General features: G+C 37.5%; 1 protein-coding gene across 11 annotated transcripts in view; it reads left to right on the forward strand.

The window, feature by feature from the left end:
• The window catches only part of NEBL (nebulette), a 343,159-nt gene that overhangs the window by 279,441 nt on the left and 46,976 nt on the right, over positions 1 to 16,742 (forward strand). For 9 of the 11 annotated variants that reach the window (XM_077896873.1, XM_077896875.1, XM_077896874.1 and 6 more), the window contains 6 exons: positions 2,975 to 3,085; positions 5,832 to 5,942; positions 8,064 to 8,174; positions 12,210 to 12,320; positions 12,488 to 12,598; positions 16,435 to 16,539. The exons of the other annotated variants lie outside the window; for them this stretch is intronic. In XM_077896873.1, coding sequence (XP_077752999.1) covers positions 2,975 to 3,085; positions 5,832 to 5,942; positions 8,064 to 8,174; positions 12,210 to 12,320; positions 12,488 to 12,598; positions 16,435 to 16,539 — 660 coding nt within the window. The remainder of the gene's footprint in view (positions 1 to 2,974; positions 3,086 to 5,831; positions 5,943 to 8,063; positions 8,175 to 12,209; positions 12,321 to 12,487; positions 12,599 to 16,434; positions 16,540 to 16,742) is intronic. 11 annotated transcript variants of the gene reach the window in all.

Here is a 16,742-nt window from a genome sequence, read left to right on the forward strand (position 1 = left end):
TTCTCACCCAGCTGTCCCCCTGGCTCTCTGGCTCTCACTCTTCATCATGACTCCTTCTTTAAGGAGAAATCTAGCACCTTCATACTAGGCTTTCTGCGTTCTTCCCATCAACCACAGGCTATTATTATTGAAGTGTTGGTGCCTCATCTCCTTGTCTTACTTGCAGAGGGAAATGTTCCCCTGTTTTCCTGACTTTGATCCTCTTTGTACCTTCTATTCTGAAGACCCCACTTTCCCTCCCCGTCTCTTTCCCATGCTGTAGTTCTCAAACTCTCCGTGGATAAGTCTCAGGGAAACCTGCTGGGAATGCACATCCTCAAGCTGCTGCCCAGGACATCCTTCATGCATCTTGCAGAGGAGCCTGGCCATCATATTTAACGATATTCTAGAGGCTTCTCATGTCAGTGGTCCAGCAACCACACCTGGGAAACATGAACTCATGGAAGAATACAAATAGTCCCCTAACTTAAAGTCATAAAAACCAGATGGATTAATGGATCATCTGCTTCTCAGAGTTTCAATGGGCAACGTAGACCAAATTGTTTTTCTTTCATGAAATGTCAGTTGTTTTTTTTTCTGTTGAGGTTGGACCTCCAAAAAAGAAAGATTCCCCAATAACAAATTCAGATGACAGGGACTTTAAAGATACCTTTGGTACTGAAAAAGCGCTACTGTTTCTATGTAGGCATGTTTCCTTGTGCAGATCTTGGAAGTCTGATAACTGGCACTTTGCTTTTAGAATTGCCATGGCTACGTAGTACAAAAGAAAAATAAAATGTTGATGACTTAAAAAAAAAAACAAACAAACCAAAATCAGTCAAATGAACTAATCAATTCCTTCCAGTTGGCCATTTTAACATCAGGTGCAAACAGCTTTAAGGTTTAACTGCAATAATACATTTATTACATGTTACGGAATTCGTTACATCAGGGGCTGCGTGGGCATCTGTTAATACTGGCTTTCCATTTTTGCTATTCTGATTTCTGGTATTTCGCTAGGGGGGAATTATCCTTTGCAGAAGCTGAGACATGTTTTCCTCTTAATTATAGCCACTGGCTATTAGATTTTTAGGCTCAGCAGTTATATTTCTGCTCAGCAGGGCTTGAGGAAAGAGAAATCTTTCAATAGAAACTATCTTTGGACCAAATTGACACTCTAAAGGCTAGAAAGGTAAAAATCTCAAAATCTTAGTTAGACCAAGGTTGATGTGAAAGATATCTTTAAATATAGGTCCAAAGAAGTAGACACAAAGAGAATCATCTGGCTTAGAGATGGTTTTTATTCATAAGAGGCGAGTTTGACGCTGAGCTTCTTGAGCCTCTTCTGGGTAAAGCTAAGTGTTTATGATCTCAGGGTTGGTCACTAATGTTTCTGGTTTAGCCTATAATTATGCTTCTCTCACTTTTCTTTGAAGGCCAGATAGAGGTTTAATTAGTGTGTTTTCTGGAAGAAATCTCTAAATCTGGCTTTGTTCTTTGCCTTCTGTTTCACAAAAAGCATACAAAAGGGTTTTTTTTTTTTTTTTTTTTGGTTTTCTCCCCCTGCCCAGTCATGTATTGGCCAGTTCCAGTCATAACCAACCTTCCTTAGTGACTTATTTCAGTAAAATAAGTTTTTCATAGAAGAAGGGCTTTTTGAAGTGAATTATCTGAAATAAATAAATATACCCGAATTTTTATTTTTGCTTTTTTAAAGAAACATTTTTTTTGTCCTGCAAATGCCCTAGATTCAGTCTTATAACCATATACTTTCAGTTAGTTTCATATAAAGAAGAGGGTGATTTCTCATTGTTCTTTGGGAATTTCTATAGTTCCTTTAACTTAGAATGTTCTCAATGCAAATTTTGAATCACCTTGTTGAATTTTAGTATTTCCAGGACATCTACTAGGGCTTTTTTTTTTTCTCTCTCTCTCTACACAGATCATTTGTTAAACAGCTGTATGTGACACAAATGTAAGAGAGGCCACAACAGACCTCTCTAATCCTCCCTCATGGTTTGGGATAATTTCTTTATATAATTTCCTATCTTTATAATAGGAATATTATGAACTTAGAAATGGCCTTTCATTCTCCATTAATAACAATCTCATACAGAAGTTAGTTTTTCCATCTTTGTGATGCAATTTGAATAAAATATTTAGCTAGTAAAATATGAGCTTTTGTTTGGTAAATGTTTTACATGGATGGACATCTTTGTTATTTAGAGAGACTGTTTTTATAGTCCTAAAGCGCAAGTTGCCACTGGTTTTCAAATGCATAGTTCCAATCAGGAATTGAGGAAATTTTAGCCAAAGAGTGGCAGAAGAATGTCAAAGGGGAGGTGGGGGTGTGGATGTCTGTCCTCTACAATCACTGTCTATATTCCCTTTTCCATTCCTTGTTTTGTGAACTCCTACCTAGAAAACAATTTAATGAGTTGAAGATAAGACTCCTCACAGTGTAACTTAATTCATAGATGGTAGAGAAATATTCTCAGTGCCAAAATCATTAAAGGAAGATGTGCTCCAGCCTCCTTTGCCAAATTCACAAAAGGGAAACAGTGAAAGGGGTGATGAGAACCTCAGCATTAATGCTGTCGTGCTTTGAATGGCCTTCCATGCAGCCAGATTTTCTTCCAATGGATGGATTCACTCTCTTTAGAATGAACCACTCTGGTGCTTCTCAAATATCCAGCTTTACTGGTTTTCCTCTCAATCAGGCTGGCATCAAACAATGACAGACCAGTAAGATGTTAAGAAGCCTCACTCTGAGCGCTTTCCCAGAGGCAGTGGTACTTAATGGTTCTGCTTTTGTTTGATAGGATTCTAAGATTTACGGTAAAGTTGGAGTCATTTTCTTGTGGCTATGAGGACTCTGAGGCAGTAGAATTATATAAGGAAATCCTCAGTTTTGTTCTGGGAACTCTTGTTCTAATACCTTTCCAACAGTGACCTGTGTTTTCTAAACTTCAAATTATGTGGTCTTATTTAACAGAAAGTTTACAGAGAAGATTTTGAGAAGGAGATTAAAGGAAGGTCATCACTGGATTTAGACAAGACTCCAGAATTTTTACATGTTAAGTACATCACCAACCTTCTGAAAGAGGTATGGTCTTGCAGTTTATTATTAAATATTGTGCAAGAAAACTAAAGAAATAACCCAGGAGATATTTACCCAACAATTCTCTACTAACTGGTTGAGATGCTAATCCATTCCTCTTTCTCTCACTCTGACCTTTATTAACAGAGTTTTCCATTTTCACTAAAAACAGGAAAGTGTGTGTTGACATTTCCTTTTAAGGCTGGGGGAAGAAATCACCTAGATTTCCTGGAAAAACCTGAAAAATAATTCTGATTTTGTGTTTGATTGTATCTCAGAAGCTCTATAAATAGTTTGATAGCAGTTTTTTTTTTTTTTTGAATATCGGTGAGGCAAATTTAACTCTTTTCAAATTTAGTTATTTAAAAATGCATGTTAGAACCAGCTTTCTCTGCAGCTCTCCAGCAGCATTCTCATGACATCTGATATCAGAAATGAGAGGCTCAAATGTGAAGGTTTGGATAAACGGCACATTATTTATGAGTGGATTGTGTTCTAAGGGGGAAAAATATTTAGCAAAGAGAAGATAGGAACTCATGTTGATTTTTCATTTTACTCTCAACAGGATTCTGCTCCTTCCCACTCCAAACTTGGTGCATTTTGACTCACAATTAATGTATTACATTGGTAATATGTATTATTATGTATTACATTGGTAAGAACTTAATAGTTCTTCAAACCCAACAATTAAAAATATCATGCTCATAATCCATCCCTTTAAAAGTTTCTTTTTGTTTTTTTTTGTTTTTTTTTAATGGCTGGAAAGTAACTCGGAGGTCTTCCAATTCCCTGTTTAAATAAATGCTCTTTAATTTAAGAGAAGTATTAGAGAAGGCCACATCACCCTGAATTTTGAACTGAAGAAACTATCCCTGAAAGCAATATCTTGAATCAGTGAAATGAATTTGAGTATCATTCTGTACCTGAACTTCCCCTAGTAACAGAATGCCAACTGGCCTTTACCATTTAACTGCTTTTAGAAATTTAATGTGTTTCACTGTTGTAACGTCTGCTGGGCTGAAATAGACATATAATTTATGGAAGTGTGCTTCTGTTCTCCTACCTTCTCTCACTCCTAGTTCCTCTCAAATTTTTTGAAGTCAAAGGCTAATCAAATTGCAACTTCCTACTATTAATTGTCTTCCATTTAAAAAGTATGTGCAGTTTATATGAAACTTTTAAAGGAGAATCTATCATTTACATGTAAATGACAACGTAAGACCTATTTTAAGATCCACAAATGACTTTAATATACTTGCCATTGACTTTCTCTTTTCTTTCTCTTTTTTGAATGAATCTTATTTTAGATGTATTGATTCAGAATGTATGTATCAGGATAGGAAAAGGCCCAGAAGACTGATTAAACATATTTTAATTCAGTTATAGAGATGTCTGATTTTGAAAAGGAACTCTCAGTGACTTAATCAAATTATGACTTTCCTTTCTAAATATAAGCATTTAGCTTTAAATTGTCTTTGCATTTTTTACTTTATTATAGTTTTGACATTTATATTGCCTTTCGGAATGTTCAGAGTATTGTTTTATACTTTTGTTTCATTTTATTCCCCCAATTGCCCTTTGACCTTGGTAGGATAAGTATTTTTATTTTCATTTTGCCTGTGTGTGTAGAAATTGAGGCTTGGTTACTTGAGGTCATATGATCGAGTAAGTAAAAGAACTCTGACTTTCATCCAGGTCATTTGACTCCAGAACTCTTTCCAAAATTACATTCAGGTCATTACAATGTCTTGTAGGCTATTAGTTAAGCAGAGGACTAGCTAATTTAATTATACTGGATGAAGAGAAAATAACATTAAATGAACCCTAGAATTTACTGGAACATGACTTATTATTAAAGGAAGGAAGCCTCATCTTGTATCTGGCAAGTTAGTCATAAGTGCAACTCAGTTGAATTGAATCAAGAAATACATTGTTTTCATAATGTGTTTAGCAGGAAAAAAAAAGGAAATTCACTAGCAGGAAAAAAAAAACTCAAGTTACATATAAGTATTAGTAAAGACATTTGGATCTGCTTAAAATATTAAAATAAATAACATTCAAACTATGTGTTATCAATATGTAGGAAATTATTCGGTTTTATGAATCTGAATAAAGTGGATTTTTTTTTAAACTTTGGCTATGTTAATCCTTTTGATTTTGTAATTTCCAATTCTTTTTCAACTGTGATCTTTTGGTGATTCATATTTTATAGACAGCTTTCAAAGAAATACTTCAAATAATTAATAAGAAGCATCCATTCCTAAGATCTTCCTCACCACTTAAAAGGAAGACATCTTTTTAAAATATGGCACCAATATGGTACCAAAATATACTGGAAGATAGGATGAAAGGGAAAATACTGATAATATTGGAAGCTACTCTAAACATGACTGAAAGAGAAAATAGAATCTCTGTAGAAAATTAGGAGCATAAATACTCAGGAATCTGACTCCTTCCTCTCTAGAGATATTTTCTCCTTTCTGAAGTCTCTAGAAAACATGTGACATGGTGTATCAGTTCAAGTATGTCCCAGGAAATTTAGGAGGAGGAAGGTTAAGAGGTGGTGTTAAGCCCTTTTCAAAAAGGAGGACACGATTAACAGTATCAACACTGAAGAGAGGTCAGTTAAGGTGATATCTGAGTGTCTCTAAGGAAGACATATCTTGATATCTGAGATCCTGATATCTGAGGATCTAAGAAGGAAGAGGTCAATTTTGGTAGTATTTTGAACTCTAATGTTCTTGTCTCATAGAAAGAATATAAAAAAGATTTGGAAAATGAAATAAAAGGCAAAGGAATGGAACTTACTTCAGATGTTCTTGATATTCAAAGAACAAAACGTGCATCCGAAATGGCTAGTGATGTGAGTATATTTATTTAACAACTGAGAATGTATGAATCTTTAGCTGATTTCCTTGCCTCTCACTCTTTCTCAAAGATCTATACACATTCCATAATTTTTATGTGCAAGAAGATGGTAAGTAACTATGTCCTAATAGTCATTTCCTAGTCAATGAATTAAAAAAAAAAAATGTTTACCATCTCCCTGCCATGTGTTATGAGAAAAATGACCACTCTCTGCTTGTAGAGAAAAATGTATGTAATAAACTGGAATAACTGTATGAGACTCAACCTCATCTTTTAAAGAAGTGAAAGGCAGAGAATTGGGAACCGTGTTGTCATGATCCGTCAGTAACTGTGGTGCGGTTCACGTGCTCTCCTGTTCACGACCCAGCAGTGTCCCCCAACCCTTTCCTCGGCTGCTCAGTGACCCCCCGCCCCATAAACCTCTTTATGAAATGGAAGTGGCCGTTGCTCACTTTACGTGGAATTTGTGGGAAGGAATGAAATGCCTCTGAAGTGCTGTTAGTTCTTTCATCCTTGGCGTGTCATGACTTTGGAATCAGGTAATGGCACTGAGCTTTGAGGAGAGTCTGACTGAATTGAGAGGTGAGAAATTTAAAGTTGTGTCCTCACAGGCTCATAAACTGTTGTAATGGTGATGGTGGTAACCCTACTAGTCAGGCTGCAAATGATAGGAACCCAACTTACACTGGGTTATGCAACAAAGGGAATGTTTTGGCTTGTGAATAGAGAAAGTCCAAAGTCTATTTTCTTTGAGGTTGGAATTTGAATGATGTCTCTCTTCCTTCCTCTCTCAGTTCTGTTATCTTCTCTATTGCTTCAAACTTGGGAGGCTATCTCTAAGCTATGGCCCCTCCTAACAGAGGGATAACTCATCTGTGCCAGTAATCCCAATGGGAAGTGAGCATCTGTTTCTTATAGTTACAGTTAAGGTCCTAGGAATGAATCTCATTGTATCAACTTCTATCCTGCCCTAATCTACACCTGCCCTAATCATTGTGTCTGGGTCCAGAGGAGTGTAATGTGCTGATGATCTAGTATGGTTCTCATGGTCATTCATTTGTTCAGTTAACTTCTTTGGTAGTTTAATTGCATTATAAGTACAGAAGATTCAAGGGGCACCTGGGTAGCTCAGTTGGTTAAGCATTTGCTTTCAGCTCAGGTCATGATCTCAGGGTCCTGCGCTCGAGCCCCGACTCAGTCTCCCTGCTTCTCCTTCCCTCTACCCCCTACTTGTGCTCTTTCTTGCTATCTCTCTCAAATAAATAATAAAACATCTTTTTAAAAGAAGGATTCAAAATTATTATGTTTTTTAAAAAATTATAGCCATCTTTGGCTGTATCTGTGTTCTTTAAATTTATTAAAGCATTAAAAGCCACTGTCATGTCTTTGGTTAATATTATCAGCACATATTCCTAAATTAGTAATTCTGACCGATTCTTCTGTTATGGTGACATGTGCAGTTCACATTAAGAGGTCGATCTTGTGATCACTTGTCAGTAATACTTGGAAATATTACTTCAGACTCTCAAGCGCAGAGTCCATCCAGAAACAGTTGAATGGCATGACAGCGGCAGGAACAGCAGTGAATCAGCCTTAGCACATGAATAGAGGAGTAAAAGACCAAAAGAAGTTTTCAGTTATTGAACACCTACTATGTGCTGAGCACTATGTTATATGCAGTCTCATTGATCCTTGGAGGGCTCGTGCATGGAGGAAATATTACCCCCATTTTGCAGATGAGTAAACCATAGATGTTAAGCATTCCCAGTTTGAGTGCTCTGGCCTCAAAATCCGCATTCTTTCTACAGCATCAACTCATTTAAACCCACCTCCCTCACCATGTATAGAAGAAATCTTCAGAGCTTCATATACCCTTCTTCAGTGAGAATAGTGATATAGTTCTAAGCCGTTCAGAAACTTAGTTCTAGGTGATCATTTCATGGTACAATGTAAAACGTGTTTTCTTTCTTTCTTTTTTTTTTTTTAAATGTGTGCAGCCATTTTTTGGTATCCTTGATTACAGATGAATGTCTGTCTGCAGAGTGTCTAAATATTATAAAATGTTGCTTTATTTATTTATTTATTTATTTATTTATTTATTTATTTATTTTTACAGAAAGAATACAAGAAAGACCTGGAGTCAAAAATTAAAGGGAAAGGAATGCAGGTTGGCACCAACACCCTTGAAATACAACATGCCAGAAAAGCTTCAGAGATAGCTAGTCAGGTTAGTAGAGTAAATGGTGCAGATGCCTTAAAACCTTTATTTTGGAACTTTGCAAATCATATTAACAGCCTGATTAGTACATGGAATTCCCCAGAATTTTATGAATAGTTTAAGAGTTTGGAATGGAAACCATTCCAGATCATCATGCTTGTTTGAAAATATATGGTTTCTGCTTTACTCATTTTCTTTAAATATCTAAGAAACGAGGGGGAAAGCATTTTACTAGAACACACACACAGGCCCTTTACAATACAACAAATACAACAAATTTCACATTCATCTAGACTATAATAAATGTTCTCATACTATGTTTTCTTTAAGGATAGGTCATGTGCTGTTTGGTGTATTTGTGTTTCCAACTTTCTGAACAGAACTTGAAAATTCTGTATTGAGACTCTGACATGACAGTGATAACCATTTCTGTATAATTTGGTTGCATGTTCTCAAAATACCCCGTTGACCTCATCACCATGCCTGAAATTCCTACAGGGTTAGCATTTTGGATTGAAGTATTCTATATATCCTGAATGACCATGTTCGTTCATCTAATATTTTCCTCTTTGTGTAATGCATGTAATGACAGGATATTAATTTAGAAGTTTTGGCTTAGATGCTCTGATATGATAGATAGCAGATAACAAAGTTGTAGGAGTCAGACCATATGTGCATTTTTTGAAGAAAATGCCCCAAAACCAGTTCCATACCTCTTGAACTCCTCCAGCAATTCCGAGATTATAGAAGTGTCATTGGAATACAGAGTATTTAGGAAGAGGTGATTTTTTGAGAAACATTTAAAAAGAGAATGTTGAGATGCAGGTAAGGAGTACTGCTCACTTACCTCAGGGCTGGCTGCGGAGAGTTTTAGTGGGATTCCTCTGAGAACTATAATGTGACCCTTCCATTTAGGAAGAGCTGGCCCAGGATAGACTCCCCCCACCACCAGGAAATCTGGAGAGCTAGAGATAGCTGATTAACTGCCCAGTGAGCCCAGTGAGTCACTGCTGTGTTGGGATCCGCTTACGGCCCCAGGTTAGGGACTGGTCAGGGTAATGGGATGGTCATAATTGGTTTGGACCAAGAATCTGGGGATGTCATAGGAGTCTTGACCAATAGGGGTTTTACTTAGAAATGGCAGATTTGGGGGGGCGGGATGCATGCTGAATAGGCACTGGACCCCTCCTTCCATTCTCCTCCTGAAATATAGCCATTGTTGCAAATTTATCCTGCTGGATCTATTTTTATGTGTAGACAGATAAACATACACTTATGCACACATAGACTTAAAAAGTCCTTAAATACCATGTATTTTGTTCTGTGCTTGGTTTTCTCACTTAATATTATGGAACCTTTCCATGTTACTTTGTATAGCTTTACTCATTCTTAGAGAAAAATTAAGTGTTTCATAACAAGGATGTGGATAGGAAACCATTTACCTTTTATTACACTTTACATGCAAATGACATGGAAATGGAATGGAAATTTGCAGATTGGACCAGGTTCTTGGAAAGAATAGAAGTTTTGTATTTCAGACTTTCACCTAAGAACAGACTTCTAAGACCTGCTCCTTTTATGAAATGTTGGAATATCATGTCTTTCCTTAGAATGGTATAGATTTGTTTTATTCATGATACGCTGCTTTTAATTTCTGTAACTTCGGACTGTATACTAGTTATTGAGAAGTTAGGAGAAAGAAAGGCCTAGGTGAGTCAGGGGTCCTGTGGCTACATGTACATCAGGATTAGGGCCAGGCTATTATCTTTGCAAGCCAAAGATCTCATTTGCATGTAATCCTACCCATGTGCCATTTTGCCCAATTGATAGGCTCTCACATCCATTTCAACCAAATGGGATTTTGCTATAGTTCGTCTAACTTTTCAAAGAAATTAATGTTACATGCATGACTCCCAATAGTTAAACACTCCAGAAACGACTGAATTGACCATGTGACTTTCCTTAGCCAATAGGACATTAGCAAACATGACTCAGAACCTCTGTGCATTGATTGGGGCTTCCTTTCCTGGAATAGAGGTGCCATCATGCGTTTCTAAGCCTTCCAAGTTTTAGGGTGTTTTATTATGCATTAGTATGTAATGATGTAACCAGTGTGCTATGTAGTGTATTTATGTGCTTTAGAATACTTTTAGATTTGAACATTCATATTGCAAAATTAAATGACATGATTTTCCCCTTGGGCCTTGGTGGCTGTCTGTGATCAATGCCTCATTTTCCACATACATTGACCTTCAATAAAATGCTTTGTTTGGGAGCCTTAAAGACACTTACTAAAAATGGGGGGCTTCTTATAGACATAGTAATTATGGAGTAGTATGATTTTGAAGGTTAAATACTATTACTTAAACCGTATTCAGAAAAATGAAGCTCAGACTCTAAGTCAGTGAAAATAAGGTTATGAGTAGAAGATTGGAAAAAATAATAGTATTTCTCTGATACTAAGGTTTTTGTTTACACCTTTTAAAATTTAGGATATTGCAAATAAGCAAGCTAACATTTACTTCATTTCGGGGAATCTACACATCTAGATTATGTCATATCTAGAGTATGTCAACATGATAGGAAATAACTGTTTTAAAAGAAATGTAATTAGATACAGCCAATAGTTTTTTTTTTCTCGTAATAAAACTTTTCATTGAAGAATACATAACACACACAAAAAAGAGTACCATTTAAGTGTACAATTTGCTCATCTTTTATAATCTGTTTTAAAATGTGATGAGTCTCTGAGACACGTGTCTGGGTAATTATGACTATTTTGTAAGTAACACATAATTCAATTCAAGCTGCTCAAAACAAGCAGATAGTTTATTGTTCTTAGAACCAAACAATAGAGGAACCCTTAGGGTTGGTTTGCTCTGGGGCTCAGACAGTGTGATTGAGTTTCAATTTCCCTTTTTTTTTTTTTTAAAGATTTTATTTATTTATTTATGAAAGACAGAGACACAGAGAGAGGCCGAGACACAGGCAGAGGGAGAAGCAGGCTCCATGCAGGGAGCCCAATGTGGAACTCGATCCCAGGACTCCAGGATCACTCCTTGAGCTGAAGGCAGGTGCTTAACCGCTGAACCACCCAGGTGTCCCTAAGTTTCAGTTTCTATCTTCCATTCTCAGGCAGGCTTTCTCCTATTTGCAAAGACGCTCTTAGCAGCTCCTGGGGCTCTTTGCTTCTCCATTCCTGTTTAGAAGGAGAGGGAAAGCTTCTTGATATCTTGTGTGGGGAAAGAATCCCACTCATCCCTGGAGCAATCCTGAAGGGCCAGGGATGGGGTATAATGATTTCTGCAAGCCCAGTAGGACCCTGAGATTTGGGCCAGTCTCACCCAAGCTTAATGGTCTAGCATGGGAGAGCGACAAGTTACCCCGTGGCCAATCAGAGGACTAATGGTGGGTAGGTGTAAGTGTGGTTGGATTCCATGGAAGCACCCCAATAATTATTCACTACAGAGCAAAAAGTGACAGTTCTGCAATCGCATTTTACTGCTGTTCGTCAAATGAGGTATACCTTAACCAATAATTGATCCATTTTCTTTTTTTTTAAGTTTTTCTATTTATTTATATATTTATTTGTTTGTTTATTTATTAATTATTTATGATAGACAGAGAGAGAGAGAGAGGCAGAGACACAGGAGGAGGAAGAAGCAGGCTCCATGCCGGGAGCCCGAAGCGGGACTCGATCCCGAGACTCCAGAATCGCACCCTGGGCCAAAGGCAGGCACCAAACCGCTGAGCCACCCAGGGATCCCCTTGATCCATTTTCTTGTATTGAAATAGAAAAACTTCTGTCTTGGCTAACTGTGTTTTCTTTCTTAATTCAGGTTAGTAGACAAAAGCCTTCAGATTACTTGGGAATAAGTCACTCCAAGTTATGTTCCTCTCACAAGTTAAAACTCTTCTTAGTTTTGTATACATAAAACAAATAATAATCCAAAGGCATGATCCTGACGTCAAAATGACATCACAGTTTTTGACAGGCTTTTCAGATTCTTGCGAAGTCCTCATAGCATGTTTTATTTTTTCCAGAAAGAGTATAAGAGAGATCTGGAGACTGAAATAAAAGGAAAGGGCATGCAGGTGGGCACAGACACTCCTGATATCCAGAGAGCCAAGAAGGCATCGGAAATGGCCAGTCAGGTGAGAAATGGATGGCATACAGAGTTTACAACAGACGCGATGAATTGCCTATAGAAAAACTATAAATGTCATATTCACATGTGTGGCTTTGAGATTCAAACATATAAATATCTGCATTGCTATGGAAGGTTGAGCAAAGCTCTGAAGATTATTTTCTGTTCTTTTAGAAAGAATATAAGAAAGACTTGGAAAATGAAATTAAGGGGAAAGGAATGCAAGTGAGCATGGACATCCCGGACATACTTCGAGCCAAGAGGGCATCTGAGATCTATAGCCAGGTTGGTAGAGAATGAAGATGCTCAGAATACTGTATTTTTAAAATTAAAATTTAATTAATTAACATGTAATGTATTATTGATTTCAGTGGTAGGGTCAGTGATTCAGCAGGCTTACAGGATTCCCAGTGCTCATTACATCATGTGTCCTCCTTAATGCCCATCATCTAGTTATCCACTCCTCTTCCAGCGACCCTCAGTTTGTTTACTGTGGTTAAGAATCTCTTATGATTTGTTTCCCTCTCTGATTTTGCCTTGTTTTATTTTTCCCTCTCTTACCCTATGCTTCTTTGTTTTGTTTCTTAAATTCCATGTATAAGTAAGATCATATGATAATTGTCTTTTTCTGATTGACTTAATTCGCTCAGCATAATACCCTCCAGTTCCATCTACAACATTACAGATGGCAAGATTCCTTTTTCTTATGGCTGAGTAGTATTCCATTGTATATATACACCACATCTTCTTTAGCCATTCATCTGTCGCTGGACATCTGGGCTCTTTCCATAGTTTGGCTATTGTGGACATTGCTGAATACTGTATTCTGATCTCCAATTGCCATGTGTTTTGTGTGTTTCTGACTGATATTTTTTTGGAGGGCATTGTATTCAAAATCAGTGCCCTCTATTATAGGAGATATTGGTCAAACTTGATTAATCTCACTAATGAAGGGACAGTTGCTGTAAATTCAATTCAATGGATGTTATGGAGTGTCTGAACTCCCCAGTTTGATTGAGTCCAGTGACACTTGGTCTTTTTTTCTTTCTTTCCTTTTTTTTTTTTTTTTTACTCTATTGCATGTTTGAGTCCAGTGCTCACACTACAGAAAAAAGATTATAAATGAGTTTGACTTTTTACTATTTCATAATGAATATTATCCTTAAAATAACCAGCTCCAACTAACAGTGAATAAAACTACACAAGGTGGAAGGTGAAATTGAATATTAACTAAAAATTAAGAGAAGAGCTATCATCTTGGTAAAATTTAATTTACCAAAAGTACCTGTCACATGTCCTCTAGAAAGACTTTTAGAAAAACCTCTAGAAAAGTTGGATATGAATATGACCATGAAAGAATATATTTAATGGAAGAAATTACTGATAAAATCTGACTTGGGCAAAAAATTCATTGGTGGCTATTGTCTTTGCTATAAAGCTTGTGAGGAAAAAGAATGGATCCCAGTAGAAAAAAAAAATAGTAAAAATAGTAAAATGGAATGAAAAAATGGTGTAGAAAGCTGACCAAGGAATTACATTTGATTAATGGGATTTGTGATGAAAATAATTTTCAACAAAATCAGACCAAATTTATTAAAATTCCAATTAAAACATAAGCCAGAGTCCAAAGATCACTGGTTCAAAAGGGGGTATCTGGATGACAGAGTCAAATGTCAAAAGAATTGACTCAGCTATTTGGATGATCTTGGAGCTACATATTATCGTTAGTATCTCATAGTGGCATCTGAACTTATAGAATTTGGCTCTATCTCAGCTGCCTAAAATGATAGATACATAAAACAGGCAAATGGCCTTTTGAGTCAGTGAAGAAAAGTTACTGTCTCAAGAATGCCAGTCTCATTCATTCATTCAGCAATTACTTTCTGAGCACCCATTTACATGCAAAATTAGAAGGGTTCTTCCCTTGGGGAGCTAATCTAATAAAACAACGCAAATATAATATTATAAGCCATGATATATGCAAGGTAAAGGCTTCCCATAGGAAGTGGTGCCTGAACTGATGGAATTCCTGCTTTAACTTAACAGTGTTGCTTTTAGTGTGTATGTGACAGAAGGATACATCTAACTTCAAGGAATTTTAATTATTTAGGCAACAATGGGATACTTATGAGATTATAATGATGCTATGCTGAGTCTCTATAAGCGGCAGCATGCCGTAATAGTTAACTTCACTGACTTTGGACCCAGAGTGCCTTAGTTACATTCTAGTTCTGACACTGCTTAGCTATTGTCTCAGTTTCCCCATCTGTAAGAGTGGACAGTAACACTATTTGCCTTTGGTGTTGATTCAATGAGTTAACGTGTATTTCGAATCTTCTACTACTATGGAAATAGAGGTACTAGTAGAAGGTATTGCCCAGATTGTATTGGAACTCCTAGTAATACATTTAGTATAGATATATTTTTAAAAGATTTTATTTATTCATTCATTCATTCATTCATTCATTTATTTATTTATTCATGAGAGACACACAGAGAGAGAGAGAGACCGTGACACATGCAGAGGAAGAAGCAGGCTCCTCACAGGGAGCCTGATGTGGTACTCGATCCCGAGACCAGGATCACACCCTGGGCCAAAGGCAGACACTCAACTGCTGAGCCACCCTGGTGTCCCTAGTATAGATTATAATAGATTTTAATGTCACCTACAGAAATGTCAGTACCTTTCCATTATACAAATGTACCTTTTCCTTTTCTTTAAGACTTTATTTATTTATTCATGAGAGGCAGACACATAGGCAGCAGGAGAAGTCAGCTCCCCATGGGAGCCTGATGCAAGACTCGATCCCAGGACCCCAGGGTCATGGCCTGAGCCAAAGGCAGATGTTCAGCTGCTGAGCTACCCAGGTGCCCCTGTACCTTTCTCTGCAGTAGGAAACAAAGCATAAATCCAGAAGCATTAACAATTGTGGGTGTAGAGAGCCAGGTGACTTGTAGGAGCTGTAGGACTACTTTGACTAGGGACTGGGGCAGCTCATGAGAGAGTAGGTTTCTTCTGGGTTCTGGTCACAGTTCTAACGTGTGCATGGGGAGGCTTCCCCACACCAACAGGCAATTCTCGGCCACCTGCAGGGAATCAGAATTCAAGTCAATTCTGGCACTGTCTGTCGGGAGATGGCACCAGGTGCTACAGGTTAAGGGTTTGGTTCTATGGGATGATCCCCCTCCCCTCTTAAGATGTCAGTTGCAAGCTCAGTTTGTCACTGTGCTTTTGGCTAACATGCTATAGATTAGAGGTTCCTAGGATCCCCTCCTTGGTCTGATTCATTTGCTGGAGTTGCTCACAGAACTCAGAAATATTTTACTTACTAGATCAGCAGTTTATTATCAAAGGCTATAACTCAGGAACAGCCAATTGGAAGAAATGCAGAGGGCAAGGTCTTAGGGGAGGGCACGGAACTTTCAACCCCTCTCCAGGTGCATCCACCATTTCCCCCAAATCTCCCTATGTTCACTAACTGGGAAGTTCTCTGAACCCTCACCTTTGGGGTTTTTATGGAGGCTTTGTTACATAGGCGTGATTGATCAGCTCATTGGCTACTGGCGATTGATTCAGCCTCCAGCTCCTCTCCCCTCCCCAGAGGTTGGGGGTTTGGAATGAAAGTGCCAACCCTCTAATCACATGTTTGGTTTCCTTGGCAACCAGTCCCATCCTTAAGTGTGGTCCCCAAAACACTTCATTAACATAACAAAAGATATTTTTTATCACCCTCATCACAGGACATTCCGAGGGTTTTAGGAGCTCTGTGGCAGAAATAGGGATAAAGACTGGATATGTATATTTCTTATCATAAATCACAATATCACAAGTTTCTCAATTTAGGAGTGGCACACAGGCCAAGCCCTCCAGAGGCCTTCGAATGGACTAGGAGGGGAACCTTTGCCCCAGAAGGGGCAAGCCTGCATCTCTGGACTGTTTGCTTACTCCCTTTATTTTTGCTGTCACATCAACAACTGCTTTGAATCATAAGATATAGTGTATGATGATATGAGCCACGTGGAACAGTAGAATTGGAAGAAGCATCATTTTCCATCTCTCTCATACATATACACACACACATTCACAGTTTCAGATTCTTATTAACTATTTTTATTTTTAGAAAAAGTATAAAGACGAAGCAGAGAAGATGCTTTCTAACTATAGTTCTGTGGCAGATACTCCTGAAATTCAGAGAATCAAGACAACTCAACAAAACATTAGCGCAGTGAGTAGCTTTTCAGTTGTCACCTTGAAATTTTGTTTCTGTAAGGAGGGCCTTTTTCCTCATTGTCTGAATGTTTGTTGCATTGTTTGAGTTTTCTGTCAAATGTATTATCTTTACTTCTTTAAAGTAATAAGAGTACTGTTAAAGAACCCAAATTCTATCAAGTCAATTTAAAGATCTAATTGGCTTTATTCAATAATTCA

Source organism: Canis aureus, chromosome 5, assembly GCF_053574225.1.
Source record: "Canis aureus isolate CA01 chromosome 5, VMU_Caureus_v.1.0, whole genome shotgun sequence".
NCBI classification, from domain to species: domain Eukaryota; kingdom Metazoa; phylum Chordata; class Mammalia; order Carnivora; family Canidae; genus Canis; species Canis aureus.